General features: G+C 41.4%; 1 protein-coding gene across 1 annotated transcript in view; it reads right to left on the bottom strand.

The window, feature by feature from the left end:
• The window catches only part of lama2 (laminin, alpha 2), a 332,854-nt gene that overhangs the window by 193,113 nt on the left and 121,101 nt on the right, over positions 1-18,640 (bottom strand). Inside the window, exons 12-14 of the mRNA XM_078173904.1 lie at positions 14,672-14,774; positions 14,333-14,473; positions 9,462-9,623 (exon numbers count right to left, since the gene is read on the bottom strand). Coding sequence (XP_078030030.1) covers positions 9,462-9,623; positions 14,333-14,473; positions 14,672-14,774 — 406 coding nt within the window. The remainder of the gene's footprint in view (positions 1-9,461; positions 9,624-14,332; positions 14,474-14,671; positions 14,775-18,640) is intronic.

Below are 18,640 nucleotides of genomic sequence, written 5' to 3'. Positions count from 1 at the left end.
TATGTGGTATATTGTGTTTGACATTAATTGTGTTGTTGTAATGAAAACATCAGTGGATCAGGATTGCAATGATCATTTATGCTGTATAACTGGAAATGAAAACCAGGTGTAATGATGTTCTTCTCTTTTTTTCTTTCCTGAGCCACCGGGATTGCTATGTGGAGCTTTGCACACACTTTCCAGGAACACAAATGTGTGTGACACCAAATTATTTGGTTGATGAAAACTGGAACAAATCCACTGTGATTGATGTAAAGGCACTTTTCAGCCATGTAAGTGAAAAAAAAGAAGAGGGAGAGAAGAAAGTGAGAAAATGGGAGGGGAAATCCATCTCATGCAATCAAGAGCAGATTAGGAGTGGCACTATACACAAACTCCTCTACACACACATTTCTCTCTCTCATAAGTCACAGCTCAGCTGCTTGGTAAAAGCTGATGTACCTCTTGTGTATTTGGTACAGAAAGGGAGAATTTCTTTCCACAGAAATATTTTACAGAAACACTTTTAAGACAGGTTTCATTCATCACATCTCTGAGGTGTCAACCTCTATAACCACAGTGAAACTGGAGCACTTTCCTGCCTTAGGTTTGCACCTGTAGCAGGGTTTTCTCTTAAAGAATTATTATTTTGTATTACTTCTTTTTCACAGGACAATATAGAAGACAAGGCAGGCAAGAAAAATGGTTCAAGAAAGTTGTAGAAGGCAGAGACAGAGTTGGAGATAGGAGTTAGGATGAAATGTAACACGAGCTTAGCTGTGTGTGTTTGTGTGTGTCTGTCAAGTTTCAACATAGTCTGTGCTTTCTTTCATCAGCTGTCGGCAAAGGATGTGTCTCCTCTTTCCATGTTCATCCATCATCTCCTGTATCTCCCTGCCTCAACCCCCCAGTACTCTCTCTCTCCATCTCTGTCACTCTTTTTCTCCAAATGATGAGCACTTCTTGTTTTTGAGCCTTTTATCTGACTGTGAATCTGTAAGTAAATCTAGGTACAAGATGGATACAAGGAGGTTAGGATGTGACTGCTTTTGAAGGCTGACAAAGTCGCTGATAGCTGATTTTTCCTTTGGATATTCAACAACTTAACTTCTGACCAGATTACTGCTCGAAAATTCCGCAAGTTAATATACACAGCAGTTTTTCTCAGAATCCTCTCGTCACAGTGACTCTAAAACAACATTTGGACCATTACACACTAATAATCGCCATTAATGAAACTTAAAATAATAATCTGGCTCTAATGTTGCGTCGGTACAATTAAAGACCTTCAATGATAAGTTAGACTAAGGAAACTCCATCTGCTAATGAAGATCATGTGATTCGCTGGCAGAAGCTCCAGAACATCTGCTAACCCAATTTAAAGCTTAAATTACATGGACAACTGCTGTTTCCAAGTTCACAAATGAACTCTGAAATTCTACCTTTTCAGGCAACATGGACAAGAAGTTCTTGAAGTGCTCAGAAAAAATGATACATCTACATTTTCTACGACATTGATCAAATCGATCCAAAGCTCTGAGTCACAAAAAATTATATCAACCAAATTCCCCTAAACTTAGCTAAAAGATGTTAAAAGGCAGAAGTGCGCAGGGGTGATAAAACTCAGTAGGTTCATCACAAGCAACCTCTTTCACATACACATACATACAAGTTGTGTATTTCACTGACTACATTTACATTATTTCAAAAAAGACAATATTCCGACTTTGCACTTTACGTGGCTAATGAAAATTAATATATCACTGATACTAATATTTACATGTCCAGGCCATTCGCGGCTGTGTTTGACAGGGGTCGATACCCTAACCTGTCGTTTACCACCTCAAAATATGGAAACGTAGAACAGCTGGAGCCAGTTGTGCCAGTTCAAACATGATTTTTTCACCATAGGCGGACTTGTTCAACTGTGTGAACACAGTGATCCTCTTTATTTTGTTACACTACTTTGCTAAATAGGTCAACGTTGTGATACACCAGAAAAAGTGTTGGTATCCGAGTCTTTTATATTGTTTAAAATCAGATATGTTTCTCCTTTCAACCAGAAATGTGGGCTTTTGTTTTGGCCGTACATTTCTACCCCAACATGAAAACTATAGGTTAGCTGGTTTGTGTACAGTGTATCCATGAACACGGACATTATACAGTATAAACAGGCAAGAGGTGGTGAGTCCAGACTGCAGTAAAAACTTTAGGTTACTTGTATAACCCCTGTTCACAGAATAGCATGGGTGAGATGTTTCACTATCCCATAATGACACATCAAAATGAATGCTATGAATGAGAACCCCAATTGAGATGCATATTCCAAGCGTGCTGCCCAAATAATACAAGCATATCCTACATGTCTTAAGGCCCTAACACAACACTCCAAGCCAACGGTTGGCTGTCAAGTCAAAGTTGGGCTGTTGGTGAGCGTTTGCCACCCTCGTCAGCGCAGTGTGTTCCGCACTATTGGCTCTCGTCGGCGTTTGTTGGCCTTTTTTCTGCTGATTCAGCCTATTGAATCAGTGTTGCCACACCGGAGGCTGCTGGTGAATGACATCACTCTGATTGGCAGTTCAGCTCAGCGCACAAGCAGAGTAACAGAAGAGAGGAATGTAAACAAAGAGATAAAGTTGAAAAGGTGTGAGATCGTAACAAACTTTTGCAGAAATGCTTCGTGAAGGTTTGTCTCACTGTTCACTGACACGCAGTAAATATGCTTTGTTCTTTCAACATTGGACCGTGTCGTTAATGTGCTAACTAGCTAACTAGCATCAAGATGGTCTTCCTGTTTCCCTTTTTGAATGACGACTAAAGACGACTGCCATCTGCTGGCGTGGAGGGGTATGTCTCTTAAGCAGGCATAGATTACACACGCTCGATGGTGCGTTCATGTGCAACTTTTTGGCCGAGACACAGCGACGAGAGGCAACGCAGCATGAGGCTCTCGTCGCTGCTAGTTCTCCAACGTCGACTAGGTGTGTCAGGGCCTTTAATCAGAAAATGCTATATTAGGAATTAGGATCCAAATTGAATATGCTGTTTACATTACTCATCAAATACAGAATACTGTCATATCTGGAATAATAGTGGAATATTACTGTGCATGTTAACATAAAAGTATCCATTAGAGCTGCCTAAAATATGACAGCTTGAGGCCTGTTAAAGTGATGCTTCCTCTGCTTGATATTCCCAAAAGTTAACAGTCCTGTAAAGTAGAAGTTTCAACCAAAACATTATTTTATTTTAAACATGCAGACCACCTTATTACAATAATACTAGACTCTCGTAGTTGTGACATTGTGGGTTCATATTTGGCTTTTGATGCTGATCCCTTCATATCTGCACTTCACTGCCACATAAACCAGAAATATTATTCTAAACACTGCACGCTTTAACGATAGTAATGCCCATGTGAGTGAGCAGTCCCCGGACCTACACAGGCGATAAAATGCCCAATGAGCATCAGTGGAACATGCTTCTGGACCAATGAGCATCCACAGAGCGCACTAATGGGCCAATGAGCATCTTTTGGCATTAATGATACAGGAGGTCATGCACAAGAATTAAGAACGTAATCACACACACAGTTATACTCTTATACATCCACTGCTAGCTTGTCATTACGCATACAGCCTGTCACTTCCAATGATACACACTAACATGACAGACCCCACTGTGTGTGTGTGTGTGTGTGTGTGTGTGTGTGTGCCTGTGTGTGTGTCTAAAAGAGTCGCATAGTCAAGTCACATAGCATCTATCTCTGTAACACGATCAGAGATTGAAGCAAAGAATCGCTTTTTCATACAGTACTCGCACACTGCTTCTAGCCATCACACACATACGCACGCACACACACACTCACACATAGTAGTAATTTGTTTGTTTCCCATGTTTGGAGGCATTCGGTTCTGCTCCGATGTCCCTAATGCCTCCAAAACACATCATTATCTGACTTATATAGGCCTGGGAGTGTGTGTGACTCTGTGTGTGCGGATGTGTGTTTGAATGAGAATATGTGTTTCTGTTTGTGTGTGTGCATGTGTGTGAATGTGTGCTTGTGCCCGTGTGTGTGTGTGTGTGTGTGTGTGTGTGTGAGCGCTAAGAGAAAAACAGTTGATTATCGAGTTCAACAGGCGAAACACTGTTTACCCTGAGAGACACAAAGCGAGCGCGAGAGATACAGAAAGAGAGAGGCAAGAAAGCTTGGGGGAAGTAGAAGGAGATGATTTAGGAACAGGGAGGTGAAAAATGGGAGTCCTGGAGAGATGGAGTGAGAGTCAGAGAAGCAGACCAATGAAAAGAAGCAGGGATGGAGGGATGGTTAGAGGGAGGGAGGGAGGGAGGGAGGGATAGAGGATCAGACAAAGAAGTGAGATGACAAGCTAGGCCTGCAGGGTGCAAAGTAATGAAATTCTGTGGTATATTCCTCTAAGCCATGACACCCAGACAAACATCACAGTCAGACTGTTGTTGTAGTAAGGCAACAACTCGACTTCAGAAACATGGACTGCAGCTATTTGCCAGCTGGAGTGATAAAGTCTAATCGCGACCGCAGAAACCCACAGCGCAAATTCAAACAGTCGACATTAGCAGGCGCAGATACAGAGGAGCAGAGGCTGGGAGGGAGGTGAACATCCCAGCAGGGTACTTTCTCACTAGATTTACATCCAGGGAATATACTTTTAGATCACAAACTGGATCTATTTATATATTCAAGCCCATCCTAATGATGTAGCCTCATGTCAGCTTCTTCATATTTGCCTGTCACCGCGGTCATTAGGCTGTGAAATGGTGGAAACTTTTAATGTTGTGATGGGAACAGTCGGTTGGAAGTAACACTGATAAAAAATATCCTGCTTGATCTACTTAAAGAAATTAAGAAAAAAGTATTTGCATCACATCATTAGACTAGTATTTGCAGCGATATGTGAAGGTGTGAAGATAACCCTTCACTAAGCCCCACCCCTTTATGATGGTCCGTCAAGCTGTCTAAGCATGGAGTCCACACCATATCTGACTGCACTCCCTGAAGAAATATTATCATGTTTTTGGAAAAATGAAACAGTGATTCCAGAGAGAAGCAGACAGAGGGGTCTACAGTCTGTGTTTGAAGGATATATCCAGGATGTCAAACTGACTCAGCAGCAACAACAGGTTAAAAAGACAAAGATAGTTAGAAGCTAAAGCCGAACTATAGGCTACAGATCACAGTGTAAAAGTGAACCACCACATCACTGCTGATCGCCACACAAGACAATGAATATAAAGGGAAACTTTGCTGATATTGAACCAGCTGTGTGGCATCACAGTGTGTGTAGATGAACGGTGTTACACTCAAAACTTCCGCCAGATGAGTAGGGATCTACACAGGTAGTTAAACACCATTCATCACACACTGTGATGACACAGAGCTGGTTGAATATCAGCAAAGTTTCCCTGCTTCCCTTCACTGGTTCCTGTACAGCAGGGTCGGGTTTTTTCCACTGTTATAATCATTAAAAAGGAAAAGCAGCATGTGTATACATTCAGTAGGCTATATCTTCAGTAGCTAGCTAGCTAACCCTACACTTTCCAGGGTTTGATTTTGGTTTTGGAACAGGAAAGAAATGTATATCTTTTTCCAACCTCTCCAGGTAACGAGTATCATTAATACATCATCATAATATCATTAGACGTGTCCCAGACACAACATTTAGCTCCAAATCCACAAAACCTGCCTGAAAATGAAGGAAATCTGAAGGAAATCTGGGGCGCATTGATTGATTACAAACTTCTCCTTGTAAGAATTCCTTTGGGGTTCATATATTCAGGAGGTTTTCACCAGGAGCTAATTTTCCTAAAAAATAAAAATAAAACACAATGTAAAGACTGTGCTGTATGGTGGTGTATTTATCTGCAGAGAATCTGCCCTGTATTTTCTTATTTTCCTCTTCTTTTGCTGTGTTGTGAACACTCCTAGGCACAGCAGGCAGGTGAGGCTGGGACTTAATAAAAAGGTAGTGACCAGGTGCCAGACCATAAAGCCAAAAAAACAGAAAGCTACAAAAAAATAGAGGCAGCGCTGAAAAATAGTATTGCTTTATTCAGTCGAAATTTGATGTCTGAAATTGTATCATAGAGTAAACTATTGGGGAGTAAGGACTTTTCTTGGAGTGGTACCTTATAAATATGTATTTTTTCATACTAGGTGCTGTATATTCAAATCAATTCAAAAGCTCGCTATAGGATGACAGTGATGTCTATCTATAGGGAACAGCAACAACAGAAACATCTGACCCATCTAATAAAATCCAGTGCAAAGCCTCTGAAAACATTTTACATTTGAAAAGATTATTGTTGTTGAGACTGTGTTAGAGAGGTCTCACTCAACTCTATGGTTATCTCTGAGGCAGCGTTTTGTGTACTGTTAGGCACTGTGTCATATTACTTATTATGTTATTTTGTTCATCCTACATTCAAAGGATGTTTTTTTATCCAGTGCACTGACAGCCACTCAAACTTAAACTGAATTCCATGCATGTGTTTTTTTTAACTGAGAAGGAATACTGTAAAATACCCTTGTTATCACTTCACCAAGCACAGACATAATCACAGCTGTAATTATCTAAGAATTAAGATCAGTGAGCACAAAAGCATTGTATGCAGAAATGATAGAATGTCCCATAGCAGCGCATTACAATGATGCTCACTATGACATCTCATTACGCTTCTGTGCTACTGAAGAGGTCACCCTACCACCTAGAAGTGGTGACCATGACACCCCTCCTACAGTCTGGTTGCCCCCCTGCCATCAGGTGGAAGGTTTTGCAGCATCCAGATGAAGTTTGCAAGGTTCTGCAATAGTTTCTTTCCTCAAGCTGTTTGACTCCTGAACCCCCCATCCCCCCTTCCCACTCTACAAAAACCCTGCACTGCTACACTTCATATCGGACATTGTCACCTCCGTCCCTCTAATGCAAAGTTAGACAATACAGTACAGCTAATAAGGCATTCCATTCCATGACTACTCTGCACTGAGTCTGGCAATCAGAACCACTTATTTATACTGTGTATAATGTTCACTGGGATGCAATATTTATTGACATGTTAGCACCTTTTTATTTTTATTATTATCCATTAGTTGCCAGTGTTCCGATGTTATACTTCTATTTATATTCATATTCATTTAACTGGTTGTTCATTCCGCTATACACTTTAAATACCAGATGCCTCTTAGTCCAGGGCTCTGCTCTATCTTTATGTATAATACTGTAGATTGTCACACAAATTGATGTGTGGTGCACATGCGTAATGTGACTAACTGCAAACTCACAGCCACTCCTGCTTAAGATGGCTTCTCTTTGTTACAAAACTGTTTGCCCTATGAAGGTCTAGTTATCGAAAATCACTATTTTTGCAAGTTGCAGTAGTTTTTCTATTAGTTGTGCTCTGCTCGTCCCTCTCCATGCACCTGTTTGGAAATAGATGTGCGAAGTATTCCTTTGTACTAAAAAGAAATAAAACTGTAAAATACCCTTGTCATTACTTCACCCAGTACAGACATAATTATAGGTGTAATTAATTGAGAGTTAAATATAATTTGCAGTGTCTCCTCATATTCCCCAGTTGTCAGCGTGGGTCTCAACAGTGCAGAAAAATCTACACATGAAAAAAACTGTCAAAGTAAAATTAGACCTGTAAAAATAAAATCCATCCTTGATTACTGAGCCTTGAACTCATACAATCAGTAACAGTAATACATGGGGGCTCTCAAGTGCGGTACAGTACTTTTAAGCACTGAAAGTGAAGTGGAGACAGACAGACGGCTTGCTCAGAGCTAAAAGATTCAGTAAATGGGAAAGCGTTATTGTCGCTAAGTAAATGTTCAACCAAGGCCATTAAACTCATTTTAGTACATGGGCCACATGCAACCCAATTTGGTCTTACATGGGCCAGACCAGTTAAACCATTGCCATAATAACACCTGCCCTGTTTGGTTCAGTTCAGTTGCACTCAAGTTTGTGTGCCCCCAAAGTGCGGTTCGTTTGGGTAGGTGTGAACACAGCAATCGCACATCACTCATATGTCTGAGTTTTTCCACATTCAGTCAGTCTACTGCTCACTGTCTTTACATGTGTATTTTTCCATACTCCTGCGTAGGTAGCGCCGCACTAGGGCTGCACGGTATATGCGGTAGATGGTAGAAATGATATAAATTTGGCCCACGGTAGAGATTTGCGCTCTACCGTCCTATTGTCGATGACGTCATCGCACCTGCCTCAGTGTGAAAATGGCTGCGAGCACAGAGACAGCGGAGCAAGAGGAGCTGGTTCACGTCCGTGATTTAGCGTAGCACGTGTAACATGTGTTGCTGGAGAACTTGTGAGTGAGTGAGTTAATGTCTTATGAACAGACTGTTTTAGCAACTTACCGCTCAGAGGGAACTCATTCAGTGTCTCCTCTGGCAGCAGCATAGCGTCTCTCCCTCTCCTCTCTCGGCGTGCGCACAAGGGAGTTGGTTTTCGGCAAGAGAGTTTGTCATAAACCTTTGGTAATGTAAACCTATGTGACACTAGGGGCTCCACAAAAAACTCCATATGTGAATGTGTGATAGCTGTGGTATCATAACAGCCTGTCACAGGTTACAGCGTGATGATTAGAGGAGAAATGGCAGAGCATAAAGGTCCAGGTGGAAAAAACACAACTCAGTCATTTCGGATTTTGCTAAAAGAAGGAAATTACCTTTTGATATAGATCCCAGGGGACATTTTGCACCATAGAGTACTGGGTTTTAATTTTGAGTTTTGAGATCTGCATTCTGCACAATAAATGCTCTAAAAAATACATTATATCTTTGCTTTTGTTGCTGTTTTTTTTTTATCAATTTAGCTTTGCTAAGGGACTACAAAACCCATTCAGAAACACTTCTATTATAACTTTTACACTTAAATTTATACCGCGATATATACCGTTACCTTGAAGGGATTCGATTTATACCGTGATATAAATTTTAGGTCATACCGCCCAGCCCTATGCCACACCAAACTAAAGTAGAGGTTGTTGAGGAGGCAGGTTGAGCTATCCCCTGCCTTACAAACCATTTACAAATCTTGAGTTTAGGCAGTGCCTTGGCAATAGGATTTCACCTATACTGTTTTAAAATAGAGGTCTGAGACAGACTCTTTTGTGCTGAAGCTGCTGATTGACAATATTTTGTACCACGCTCAATATGTAGTTAAACTTGACCCCGATAAGTATTCATTGTTTTTTCAGAGAACTGTAATCTGGTCAGGATGGAAAAGCCTCTGAGGCAGCATTTTACATCAATTTGGCTCCTCACTGTTGCTCCTGAAACCTGGCACCTCTGAGCAGGCAGGCTGGTTTTGGCCAGTCGGCTGTATGTTTGACATCATTGATCATTTCAATTTGATTTTGACAGCACAGTATATGAAAAGAAGGCGTAAACATATACGAGTGTGTGTGTGTCTGCATCTAACCTTGTTTCCCAAGTATAGTCCGGGTGCGTTCCAGTAGTAGGCAGAGCCAAGATCATTCACAACATCTGAGTGTCGGACGCTGAGATATGGAGATGTCTGCCTGTGAACGGACCACACTCCACCTGTAACTCCGAGCAGGTGCCAGCCTGTCAGAGTTGTCTCCTGCAAAACAAGGTTCGGGTAGAAGAGGGAGGAAAAAGTTAAGGATTCAGGCAACTTTCAGCTCCATTAACTGAGAAAACAACAGTTCTTGTTCTTCTATTGACATGAAAACAGCCTTAGACCGAAGTTCACTGTCTCATTTCAAAGTACACAAAGAAATCATATGTGCAGGTGTTTAAGATTGAACACCCAGAAACACTTGAGTGTAATATCGGAAAATTACCTACAGCTCTGGTCATTCTGTTTGGGCAAAACTGGGCTCTTTTCCCCGTTTCAGCAAAGAGTAGTGTGCCCTTCACTTTCACTGCAAATACAGTGATCAAGAGAGCTATTCATACGAATGTTTGAAAGGATTCCAGTATGATTTTTTGAAGTATATTCAGAGAGTTTCAAACAGAACTGACCTTCACACTGAAATAAAGATTCAAGTTGTGCTCACTGTTAGCAGATCAGTCACATCCGACAGCAAACATATTAAAGTCAGTCACCCGTTATGTTCAGTGTTAACACCTTAATCATCTGACCAGCTTTACTTATAATGCCCGGCTGGTGGTCATGCTTTGTGCTGCCTGCTATATAACTACAGTCTGGCTGTTTCAGTACATCGACTATCCAGGTTCCTCCTGTTCTATGGACCAACTGGACATCTCTTAGCTTTTGCTGTCCAGGCTACATACTGATATTATGATGTGAGACCAGATTTTATCTTAGATTTTGGATATTGTAATATCATAAGTGTTGTCTTTTCCTGATTTTAAATGCTGAACAGTAAAGTGATGTAATTAGTCAGAATATCCACATTACTGATGATTATTCATCAAAAATCTGTCTTGATTTCAAGGGTTTTGGACAAGAATATTGTGATATTTGATTTCCTCTATATTGCCCTGTCCTAACCCAATATCAGCGTCAATCCTAAGACCAATGGTCCACTGATGGTAAAAACACCCCTGAAATATCCTTTAACATCCTGAAGCCTTAATAGCGCAGAGAGGCGCACTGCACTGCTTTTTTTAAATGCCACCACTACAAAAAAAAGCCTGCTGCACCTTTTTATTGTTGCCAATCGCCCCATCACGTCCTCATGTGATGTGTCCTCATCACTAACCTTCCCCTGTAATCGATCTACCGTTTTTTGTTTTTTTTTGTGGTTTTGTTTTCTACAGTAATCAGTATCTAGCTCCTAGAATGCTGAGGCAGAGGGTACTTGCTGTAGCTCTGGTTGAGGGTGAGAGACTGTCAGTAAATAGTTTGTTGGGCACAGGGAAACAGAGATCTGTGTGGGTACGTGAGACCCTAAAAAAGAGGGTGGATCATGGGGAGTACCACCAGCTGGTCCAGGAGCTTCTCCTCCATGATGGCTGTTTCCAGGCATAATATTTTAGGATTACTCAGGGGCAGTTTGACACCCTGCTGTCTATCGTCTGGCCGTATAGCTCTGGGTATCCAGCAACCGCTACCACCAGTTTCTCCTCCATTGTTTACCAACTGTAATCTTGTTGTCGTGAAGGCCCGCCTCTCAAGTCATCTGATTGGACAATGGAAAAAAAGATGACAAAAAAAGATGACTTGGGGCGAGGAGTTCAGAGCACTCTGGCAAAAACGCCAAGTGCCTAGAGCGCAGTCACGCCAAAAACCATGAGCAAAAAGCTTCATTCTCATTAAAAACAATTACAAAAACCGCCTCCAGATGCTAAAACACTTTCTGCGTGATCTGGGCCTTAACTGTCATCTAAGATAATATAGCCATAAACTGAACAACAAATCGACACTTATTTAAAGGGGGGCGCCACATAAATTAAGACTTCAAGAGTATAATGTACATGGCCTAGTAAATTTAAATAAATATTTGTGAACATGTGCTACTCTCTACTTGTGATGTCATTGGGTATAAAGTCAGGAGCTAGAACCATAGGAGTAACATATATAAATTTTGACAATGGGCGTTGTTCCCCTATTAGTTCTCAATCCAACTGGTTTCGACTCTTATGGTTAATTCAGAATTAAATTTTATAAAACTAACTCTTTCATTACATTTGCTGAAACTGTCACTATATCCTGACAGTAGTACATGAGACAGATCATCTGTGAAAAAGATCAAATTCCTTTCCTCCTTGTATTGTTTCTAATGGCATTACCACACGTGAACAGGGACAGCCAATCAGAGCCGGGGAGTCTCTAACGCAGCTGTCAGTCCTGTCAGTCAAGCTCGGGAACTGCAATCAAACTGAGAAAGTTTGTGACCCATGCGCCATGTTAAAAACATTTGAGCCAAACCTCAGTACCACTCACTGGGCGGACCAACTTCCAAACTTTCCAAGTTTGACCACAGTTCACAAGCAATGACTGACAGGATTGACAGCTGCATTAGAGACTCTTTGGCTCCGATTGGTTGTCTTAGTTGCTGGTTGAATATCAGCAAAGTTTCCCTACTTCCCTTCACTTACATTCAGTAGGCTATATCTTCAGTAGCTAGCTAGCTAACCCTACACTTTTCAGGGTTTGATTTTGGTTTTGGAACAGGGAAGAAATGTATATCTTTTTCCAACCTCTTCAGGTAACAAGTATCATTAATATACGATGTGCCCCAGGCACAACATTTAGCTCCAAATCCACAAAACCTGCCTGAAAATGAAGGAAATCTGAAACAACTGTATTAGAGTCATTGGAGCACAGCTGTGTTGTTGTCGGACCCTGGTCTGAGCCAGCCCAATGCGACGTTATGATTGGCCGGTCTGCGTCTGGGGGTGGGACTTAGCAAAGGGTCAACTGGAATGAGACTGAGACATGATTAAAGATTCTTTACACATATATCACATTTCAGCCAGGTAGTCTAACAAGTGACACCTAAAAAGAGTTTTTTTTTTAACTCAACTCCTGCAGGATTGTGTGTGCATGTGTGTGTGTGTGTGTGTGTGTGTGTGTGTGTGTGTGTAAGAGACAGAAAGAGAGACAGCCAGACACACATCTGTCGTTGCAATTAACCTGACCTTGGCTTCCCCTTTTGAACACACACACACACACACACACACACACACACACACACACACACTATCGGTGTCTAAATCAGAGCTGTCATCCTGTCAGCATCTCCTCTCCCCTCCTCTCCCACCCCGCCTGTCAGTCAAAAACTGTTTTCCTCTTTTCACCTCTCTCCTTCTCCCTCCTCTTGTCTTGTCTCCACCCTTCGTCTCTCCAGTCTTGCCCTCTCTTCTTCTCCTCTCCCCTCATTTTCACTCTTCTCCTTTTCACTCACCTCCACTCTGCCCCATCCACATCCACTCTCTTAAATGCGCATTTGGTAAAAACTTGTCATTGAATACCCTGCTGCTACTCACACGCAACAAGTGACTCTTTTTTTATTAAATTCCAGATGCATTCTTGCTATTCAGAAAACTCTGAGCCAGGTTAGTTTATTATTTTTTCACCTTGTGTCATGTGTGTTCAGCACCTGAAGGGTATTTATCAAACTGGAGCATTAGTGTGGAAGAGCAGCTTTCCTGTCATCTGAGACATTTCTTTTGGGTAATCAGTGGGGTGATTCTGTTCCCTTTATGCAAATGTATGCAGGAGAAAATCATGAAAATGACAGAAGCAGATAAAAAACTAAGTGCAATTAAATGCATTCTGCTAGGTTAACTCAGTTTGCCGCAATTTCAATTTTGTCCACCACTGAAATGTAGGTACATACTCTACTAAAGGAAATTGTGAGTTAAGAAAGAGAAAGTTTACTGACTTTAGAAGATCGAGCCATAAGAGGTGGATATTGTGATGAGATTGCTTTGTCAACTTATGTTTCCATGGACCAGTATAAACTTTAAACGCAAAATTTAAGCCAACATGGGTAAGAAGTCATAAAGTGGAAATCTGAACATCTACAATTCCATCTACAAAATTCATGTGTCTAGGTTCACCAACGCTGGACTCCACACAAAAGACTGAAACAGTCTTAACTTCGCCCTCGGATGCAGGCGGCTCTAGTAACCGCAACAACTCTGTTGAAATAAATGTTTCTGCTCTGAGATGTTGGTTTAAAATGCTTTCAGGGCCGTAAGGGTAAGCACATCACATAAAGTGTGCACTGTAATATGTGTCATGTACATATACTGAAGCAGGCACGGCGCCAGGATTTCAATTTTGAATGGGCCAAAGTCATTTACAGTAATTACAGGAGTTAATACTGTTTGCCTTCCTTTGACAGTCTCCAGCTGGTTGTCTTGTTTAAACAGAAATGACAGGTATCATGCTGTGGAAGGCGACTGGTGCGTCTGGTAGATTGTGACACTTTTAAAATCTTTTTCTAAAAGATTTTCAGTGCTGAGGTGGCTTTATTACACCAGCGACAATTTGTATGTGTTACAAACAGCACACGCTGCTCTAATTGTGCAGAAATGAAACACAGTGTCCTACCTGTCATGTTCTGCTGTGGATTGTCTAACTTTAGACCGATACATTTATCCATTTAGAACACTGACATTTTAATTCTATTAAAGGAAATACTACTATTTTGTTTGGATGATCTGGCTGGATTATTATTTGTTTAAAGAGCAGTGCCTGTACTTTTTAAGGTTTATATATCATTCTGTATCTCTCTATTTTCCCAAGTCTTTTAAAATCTTTGGGTTTGGGTTAGGGTTACATTCTATGGTAAGACCCAGATAAAGAGGCATCCCAATTGGCTGACAGAGAAGAATCATGTGTGTGCCTACATTCTGATAGGTCCATGTGGAGGCTGAGCACTGACTGGAAACGCCCATGCAGGAGCACTTTTCGCAGCCGCGTCGGTTTTCTCTTTGGAGGTTGAAGAATCCCAGCTTACAGCGGTCGCAGTTTTCTCCCTCCACATTTTCCTGCAGGAGAGAAAGACAGAAGGAGAGACAGAGAGAGAACAAAGACGCAGCAAAGTTTATGGGCTGCCCTCACGCTGACGTTATGAGCACAAAGCATGTTATTGCAGTGTTAATGTGGTGAAGATAATGATGACGGGGCTAGAAAGGTTAGCGCAGAGTACTTATTTGTGCACATTAAAAGTGTGTGAGTGAGTGTACCTTGCACACACAGGGTGTTATACACGGGTCATCGTTGCTGCTTCCTTCCACAGTGCAGTTACAGCGCTGGCAGGTTGGGTAGCCCATATAACCAACGGCACACCTGCAGACAAATGAATTTAATAACAATAATGAAGACGAAGATGACAAGTGTTAAAGAGGCCTTCCCTTCACTACAAGGTCAAAGGTTCAGTTCTCTGAACAAACGCTTCGTCCATCTCGGTCATACTGTCTCTGAGCCAGACACTGATCCTTTAGTTTGAAGCAAACAGCTGACCTCGCACCTCAGGCGACATGCATGTATGTGCAGTCTTAGGAAACACATTAGTGTAAAAGAAACTCCTTTATTAAAGCTTATTGGACAAAAGTCCCATAATAAACTTTAAGCATAATGTAATTCAAGAGGACGGACAGAAAACTCGACTTCTGCACCTCCTCTTGGCTCTGCTTCCAGGCTTTAGAAAATCTAAGGGGGGATTTATACTTGTGCAGTGGTGTGTCTGTGTCACTCTGCAGTTACACCTCCAAAACACTGGTCGGCTACGGAGGTTTCTGTGAAGTGCTGTAAAGTTTAGTTGATTCAAAACACCCATTAAATATGGCTTAGTAGAGACAATTTCAAACACAAGTACACAAATCGGCTTCATTACAACTCGCAGCATTCACAGACAAAGCTCTTGCCATTTGCTGAACACATTTTCCCCACAAATACAACATACTAAGGTTTTCAGCACAAGCCTATGGCATTTTACATTGCACAGATTAGCCTTGTGTCTAGTAGACTTTTTCCTCTACTCATATGAAGCCAGGGACAGCAGCAACATTTAACAAAGGTAACGTTACAAAATTTGGCTCCATTACAACTCCCAAGGTTCACTGACAAAATACCTGTCTTATACTAAACACATTTTCCAAACAAATATAACATGCTAACATTATTAGCACAAGCCTATGGTATTTTACATTGTATAAATTAGCCTAGCGATGAGCTGAGATTTCCTCTACTCATATGAAGCCAGGATAAATCACACACAAGACTTAAAATGCTATTTTTGTGGAGGCTTTATTGTCTTGACAATTTATTGTTTTGGTTTTTTTAATCTGTGAAATAAAAGTAAATAAAAGCTTTGTTTCCACTGAGGGAAATGATTTCAGCTTACAAAAATAGACAGGAGGTCTGCGTCACCGTGACGTATAGTTACATTTCTGGGGAGGTGCATGTCAGGCTACGGCGTAGGCTCTACGTCAACGCAGAGCCTACGCTGTAGGTACGGCAATTTGACGCAGAAGTATAAATCCCGCATAACACTTGACAGGAGACTTAAGCCAATCACAGGTCATTTCAGAGAGAGGGCATTCCTACTGGCTGTTTTACAAATACAGATGTGCATGCTAGGGATAGACCGATATGGATTTTTTAGGGCCGATGCCGATACCGTTTTTTTTCCATCACCCTTAGCCAATGACCGATTATGGACTGCCGATTTTCTTGAGCCGATATTTGGGTCCGATACTGCTTTTGCTCCCTCAATTTACATAAAAAAAAAATGACACAATGATAACAAATATTACAGGTCTCAAGTTTAAAATAAGAAACATTTATTGAACAGTAAAAAATACTAAAACAAGATGGAAAGTTGAGGTAGAACAGGTAGAATATTATTATTATTATTATACATTCAAATAAAAAAAAGAGTTCAGTGCTCTTAAATCTTCCAGTAATGTCTTTATAAAATAAACAAATATTTAAGCTGAAGCATAAATAAAACAACAACTACTGTACACAGTAGGATTCAACAGCTTTGTTCAACTTAACCACATACTTTCAAATGAAAAAAACTGCCAGGGAAAAATAAATCCGCGAACCCACGCGTGTATCGGCCGATGCCGACACAAGTAAAAAACTCAGATATCGGCCCGATACATCAGCCGGCCGATGTATCGGTCTATCCTTAGTGCATGCACATCCCTTTGGTGAAAGCCTGATTCAATGGCGAAGAAACCTGCAGATAAAGTTGCTATTACAGCATTGGCAACTTACTGCTTACACTGCAAAGCAACCCCAAAAAAAAGAAAGATGGACTTATCAAAAAGAAAGTCTAAAAGAGAGTCTGATAATAAACAAGAAACATGTCATTATCAGCGATGTACAGTACAGGCCAAAAGTTTGGACACACCTTCTCATTCAATGCGTTTTCTTTATTTTCATGACTATTTACATTGTAGATTCTCACTGAAGGCATCAAAACTATGAATGAACACATGTGGAGTTATGTACTTAACAAAAAAAGGTGAAATAACTGAAAACATGTTTTATATTCTAGTTTCTTCAAAATAGCCACCCTTTGCTCTGATTACTGCTTTGCACACTCTTGGCATTCTCTCCATGAGCTTCAAGAGGTAGTCACCTGAAATGGTTTTCCAACAGTCTTGAAGGAGTTCCCAGAGGTGTTTAGCACTTGTTGGCCCCTTTGCCTTCACTCTGCGGTCCAGCTCACCCCAAACCATCTCGATTGGGTTCAGGTCCGGTGACTGTGGAGGCCAGGTCATCTGCCGCAGCACTCCATCACTCTCCTTCTTGGTCAAATAGCCCTTACACAGCCTGGAGGTGTGTTTGGGGTCATTGTCCTGTTGAAAAATAAATGATGGTCCAACTAAACGCAAACCGGATGGGATGGCATGTCGCTGCAGGATGCTGTGGTAGCCATGCTGGTTCAGTGTGCCTTCAATTTTGAATAAATCCCCAACAGTGTCACCAGCAAAACACCCCCACACCATCACACCTCCTCCTCCATGCTTCACAGTGGGAACCAGGCATGTGGAATCCATCCGTTCACCTTTTCTACGTCTCACAAAGACACGGCGGTTGGAACCAAAGATCTCAAATTTGGACTCATCAGACCAAAGCACAGATTTCCACTGGTCTAATGTCCATTCCTTGTGTTTCTTGGCCCAAACAAATCTCTTCTGCTTGTTGCCTCTCCTTAGCAGTGGTTTCCTAGCAGCTATTTGACCATCAAGGCCTGATTGGCGCAGTCTCCTCTTAACAGTTGTTCTAGAGATGGGTCTGCTGCTAGAACTCTGTGTGGCATTCATCTGGTCTCTGATCTGAGCTGCTGTTAACTTGAGATTTCTGAGGCTGGTGACTCGGATGAACTTATCCTCAGAAGCAGAGGTGACTCTTGGTCTTCCTTTCCTGGGTCGGTCCTCATGTGTGCCAGTTTCATTGTAGCGCTTGATGGTTTTTGCGACTCCACTTGGGGACACATTTAAAGTTTTTGCAATTTTCCGGACTGACTGACCTTCATTTCTTAAAGTAATGATGGCCACTCGTTTTTCTTTAGTTAGCTGATTGGTTCTTGCCATAATATGAATTTTAACAGTTGTCCAATAGGGCTGTCGGCTGTGTATTAACCTGACTTCTGCACAACACAACTGATGGTCCCAACCCCATTGATAAAGCAAGAAATTCCACTAATTAACCCTGATAAGGCACACCTGTGAAGTGGAAACCATTTCAGGTGACTACCTCTTGAAGCTCATGGAGAGAATGCCAAGAGTGTGCAAAGCAGTAATCAGAGCAAAGGGTGGCTATTTTGAAGAAACTAGAATATAAAACATGTTTTCAGTTATTTCACCTTTTTTTGTTAAGTACATAACTCCACAGGTGTTCATTCATAGTTTTGATGCCTTCAGTGAGAATCTACAATGTAAATAGTCATGAAAATAAAGAAACCGCATTGAATGAGAAGGTATGTCCAAACTTTTGGCCTGTACTGTATTTCAAAGATGGAAAGAAAGTTTTGCTAAAAGTTATCCAGCTGAGATAAAGGCTGACAACTGCTGCCTCAAGTTCACATTTACAAAGCTAACGTTAGCTAGAGCCTCGAATCACAGCGAGCCCTCCCCCTATCTCCCCACTGCTCCAGACCACCCTGCCAAGACAAGAGGTGACAGCAGTTTCAGACA

Source organism: Epinephelus lanceolatus, chromosome 13 (genome assembly GCF_041903045.1).
Source record: "Epinephelus lanceolatus isolate andai-2023 chromosome 13, ASM4190304v1, whole genome shotgun sequence".
NCBI lineage: Eukaryota > Metazoa > Chordata > Actinopteri > Perciformes > Serranidae > Epinephelus > Epinephelus lanceolatus.
The sequence above is the reverse complement of the archived record's forward strand: the minus strand, read 5'-3'. Positions and strand labels throughout refer to the sequence as shown.